Source organism: Candoia aspera, chromosome 14 (assembly GCF_035149785.1).
Source record: "Candoia aspera isolate rCanAsp1 chromosome 14, rCanAsp1.hap2, whole genome shotgun sequence".
NCBI classification, from domain to species: domain Eukaryota; kingdom Metazoa; phylum Chordata; class Lepidosauria; order Squamata; family Boidae; genus Candoia; species Candoia aspera.
In genome coordinates this window covers 2,554,900-2,559,483 of record NC_086166.1, presented here as the reverse complement: position 1 = coordinate 2,559,483, position 4,584 = coordinate 2,554,900, and the positions used below count along the sequence as shown (strand labels likewise).

The window sequence follows — 4,584 nt, the reverse complement described above, 5'->3', positions numbered from 1 at the left end:
CCCTCCTGCTTCCCCAATGGCACACCAGCCAGATCTGCAGACTGCAACTCCCAGAATTCCTAGCTAGCCTAGCATGGAACTCTGGGAGATGCAGTCCCAATGTCCCTAGAAGGCAGCAGATGAGGAATGTAGTCTGAACAGGCTTTTCCATTTTAGTCTGCACAAGTCGGCTAAGATTTAAGAAATAAACATGGCTGTTAAATAGTTTGCAAGCATATTCCTGCTGCAGGAGACGATTCTCATCTGCTAGGCCTTTTTCTATAATAATTTCAGAGTGGAGGATTGTTTTCCTCTGAAGAATACCCTGCTTGTTTTTTCTGATCTCTCTTTTTGCTTGACTTATTTCAATTCAACTGCACTTAATCTAGGTTTTTCATTAATTTGTGTCTTTCAACCCGTGGAAGGAGGGTTGCCCCCCTTCCCCACCCCCAACAACAGTCCATCAGCATTGCAGATAAATCATATAGAAATTAAAAGCCTGCAGTTTTCAGGAAAGAAAATAAGGGCCGTTAATCTTGCAGACATGCCTTTAAGTATGAATCAGTGTTCCTTAAATCAATGAAGTTTAAATTAACATTTGCTATATTTGCTGCATTGGTGGTATTAATTAGGAACATTTTGATCAACTATAAAAAGATGTTCCCAATTAATCATGGTGTGCACAGATATTAAAGCTCCCCTTTTAATGCATGCTAATTTTTTTAGAAGTGACATTAGACTGAACGATTGTTTTTGTGAAGCCAACATTCCCTCTCCTCCATTTAGTGCCTCCAGATTGATTACGCGTGGCTGAAAGCGGCAGAGGGGAGGAAGAATTAAACCCACAAGCTGCGTGCACACAATGCATAAGCCACAATGGGGTTTGGTTGTTTCCCTCTTAGCCTGGGATGCAGTGTTTCTCAATCTTAGCATCTTTAAGATGCGTGGACTTCAACTCCCAGAATTCCCCAGCCAGCCCAGAATTCTGGGAGTTGACGTCCACACCTCTTAAAGTGGCCAAGGTTGAGAAACACGGGTTTAGCATGTTGAGCGAAACCAGCGGATTCTGGCTGAGTCAATAAACCGCAGGTAAACCAATCCTGGCATATTGCAGTTGCCCATGTACCCGCTCCAGACCGCCGCCCCTGTTCTTCCTTTGGCATCGCGTTTTTCATCTGCCACCTCCTCGGGGCAGAGACCCGGCCGTTTGGTCCTGCCAGGGGCGCCGACGAACGACCGCTTCCACCGGCGGCGGCGGCGGCGGCGGCGGCGGCGGGGTTGGGGGGGGGGGAACGGCCAAAGCTGCCGACTCCACGCGCTGCCACCCAAAACCAAGAACGGGGAAAGAATGGGCCGCGCGGGGCAGGCGCTCTGCACGCGCCCAGGGGCTCCCGGCTTGAGCAACGGCTCCGCCCAGCCGGGCGCTCCGCCTGGGAGGAGGGACGCGAGCAGGAGGAGGCCGGGCCGGCGGCGGCGGCGGAGGAAGCGATCGCGGGGAGGGTGAGTAAGCGAGTATGCGGGCGGGCGGGCGAGCAACCCAGCGCGGGGCGCCGCCTCCCACGGCCCGGACCGGCCCGGCTCGGTCGGGGGAGGCTGGACGGAGCGGGCGCGCAGTGCGCCCGGGGACCAGCTTGGAGAGCCGCAGCTGCGCCGGGCCCGCGTCCTGCGCGCGCGCACGCCCGGCTGGCTGGCCGCCTGCGCGGCTGGCGAGGCGGGGGCCGGGCGGGCGCGGCGCCTCTTCCCTCCCCCGGGGAAGGGGCCCGCGGCGCCCCCCGCTCCTCGCCGCGGAGGGTTCGGCCTTGCCGGCCCCCTCGCGCGCCCGCCGCTTCGCCCGGAGAGGGCAGTGCTGCAGCGGCGAAGGCGCCCGCTCCTCCCCCCTGCGAGGCTCGCGCGGGTTCCGGGTTGGCACGAGGCGCCGGGCCAGCCCCGCAGCCGGCTCTTGGGTCTGGGCGGCCGGCTGAGCCCCGGGGAGAGCGAACCCGCCGGAAAAGCGTGGCGGGCGATGCCGACGCAGCCCCTTGCGACCCGGGGGTGGGCAAGCGCGTCGGGCCGCTGGGAGGGGGATGCATGAAGCTTTTGGGGGCTTTTAGGGGTAAGACCTCTGGGCCAAGCAAGCTTTAAAACCGCGGGATGGGCATCTGGGGGGCGCTCGTTCAAGCGCAGGGCTGCCATGCCAGTGCCTAGCCTAGGGGATCCAGGTTGGAGATCCAGTCCCACAGGGGTGGGGGTAAGACATCCTCAAGACTAGGATGGGCAACTGTTTAAGGCAGCCTTTCTCACCCTTCTGACCCTGGAGGAACCCTTGAAATATTTTCCAGGCCTTGGAGAAGGAACCCCTGCCGGTTCAGGCTCAGAGATAGGCCAGAAGTTACAAAACTCTTATATTCCTTTGGCGGACAGGCCTGTAGATATGCATTAACAGCTTTCTTACACTGAAAGTAAAGAATGAAATTTAGCTCTTTGATGTGAAGTTGCCCGAATTTGGAATAATATTTTAAATGGATCGTGATCTCCCAGGGAACCCCTAGTGACCTCTCGCAGAACCCTGGTTGAGAAACCCTGGTGTAAGGGAAGTGTCGATTTCTGTATGCAAAGAGGGCTGGGAGGTGAAGTGAAGACCTGTCCAGCCAAAAGCAGGAATGCAGGAGGTGGGGAAGCACCTGAGACAGCAGAACTACAACTCCCAGCAAACTTTGCCATGGGGAGGGACCCCTGGGAGCTGCAACCCCAACCCACTGGAAGGTGCTAAATTGAGGAAGGCTGTTCCAGGTCAATATGGTTGATTCTCTTATCCAGCATCAAGCAGGGGATAAGGGCCTTTCTCGCTGCCTGCTCCTTGACAGGTTAGAGGTGAAGAATCGGGGTCAGAATCGAGGACCATCTGCCCAAGCAGGAGGAGCTGAGCCCTCTTCCCATTTGCCAACATTCATGGAGGAGCTGGTTTGAAGGCATCTTGAGATGTTGTGACATCCTTGCTGATGGCTGACGGTTTCCTTTAGGGCGGGGGCGGATTTCTGCCATGGCAGCCCAACCCATCCCAGTCTCGAAGCAGACCAGGGAGGTGGTGCGGGGCATCCCAACGGAGGTAGTATGCACGGCCTTTGGGGCCACGATCCTGGTGGTGGTGACCCAGTATGGGAAGATGGGGACTCTTGTCTCCGTGGAGCCGGATGCAGCACCTGAAGGGATCAGCAGACCTTCGTGGACCACAAAAGTTCTCCTCGGCAAAGATGAGGTATTCTTCCTCCCTGCCCTGCCTCGGTTTACCTACAAATATCTCCCTTGTCTTCCTTTCTCCCTTTGCCTCCTTGGTCCTCTTGGGAATCCACCAGCTTCCTTGGTGACTTAGCAAGATTGCCAGATCATGGCAGAAAAGGTGAAGTTTGGGAGAAATGTTCTCTAAAACCATCTTGGCTTGCTTTCAGCCTCTTGTCCACATCTTCGCCAAGCATCTGGTGACCTCGGTGTCTCAGGAAGCTGGGAACAAGGCCGTTCTCCTGGCGATGGCTCTGAAGGACAGAAGCATTGAGGCCATCCAAACACTGCAGGGACTCATTCGCCAATGCCAAGTATGGTGAAGATGGGCCAGTGGAATTGTTTGGATGTCAGATAGTTCCGGCTGAGGTTAAGTTTGGTTTGGGTGCAGACTTGGTTGGGTGCACACTGTTTGTTTTTCCTTTTAATTACTCTCGTTTTGAACATGGATAATGAACATTTGTGGGTAAACTGTCACACAGATCAGGTTTCGATTCACGTTACATAAGCGGGCTGTATATTCTGTGGCCCAAACATTCACAAATACCTGCTTTGAAACCTGGCTGTGACCATTAAAATAAGTCTGATGTAGAACCTACATGGGAATTACCCCCAGCAAATTTCATGGCAGGTCTTCCTAATTAATTGGATTCTTCCACTGAGATCAACAGAACTTTCAAGGGCTAAACATGAGCAGGATTTTTCTCACATGTAATGTTTAATCCCCACCCATTTTTATTTTTATTTTTACATTTCAGTTTTATAGCACCTTGGAAGTAGTTCAGATTGTGGATGGTATTCCAACATCCTTCTACTAAGGGTTTTCTCCCCACCCTTTCTCATTCTGAAAGCAACCTGAATAAATTCAGAATAACTTTGCTGCCATCTTCTGAAACTACAGTATTTTATTCTTGCTTGAGTTAAAAATAAGGGAATTGCAATATGTTTAGAGTAATGTTGCTCTTTGTAGTTGACTCCTTAAAGGAAATTAAAAAATACCGTTTCCACCCTAACCTGTAGATTATCATGTCTGTCCGGTTGTGAATATGGGAAAGTGGCGGATGGACCAGAAATGTTGCCTCCTGTTGCTGGTAGCTGATACCGTCAATAAAGCTGCTGCTGTTTTATAGCACAACTGTAAATTACTGGATGGGAAAGAATGATGGGGCTTGTAGCTCTATAGTATTTAATATTGTATATATTATAAAATATATATATTATATATATATTTAATATTATAATACAACACAACTATAGTTTTTAGCATAATACAGAGAGACTCATGCATGCCAGACCAAACAGATCCATTGATCCTGAAGATCTTAGCAAGGGTTCTTCAGGTTTGATTTT

At 52.1% G+C, this 4,584-nt stretch overlaps 1 protein-coding gene across 1 annotated transcript; it reads left to right on the top strand.

Moving 5' to 3' along the window:
* Nucleotides 1-1,438: 1,438 nt before the first annotated feature.
* PSMG3 (proteasome assembly chaperone 3) lies at nt 1,439-4,346 on the top strand. The gene is made up of 3 exons (XM_063314849.1): nt 1,439-1,479; nt 2,979-3,214; nt 3,405-4,346. The coding sequence occupies exons 2-3, from the start codon at nt 2,999-3,001 to the stop codon at nt 3,555-3,557; spliced, it is 369 nt and encodes a 122-aa protein (XP_063170919.1). The 5' UTR covers nt 1,439-1,479; nt 2,979-2,998; the 3' UTR covers nt 3,558-4,346.
* Nucleotides 4,347-4,584: the final 238 nt, after the last annotated feature.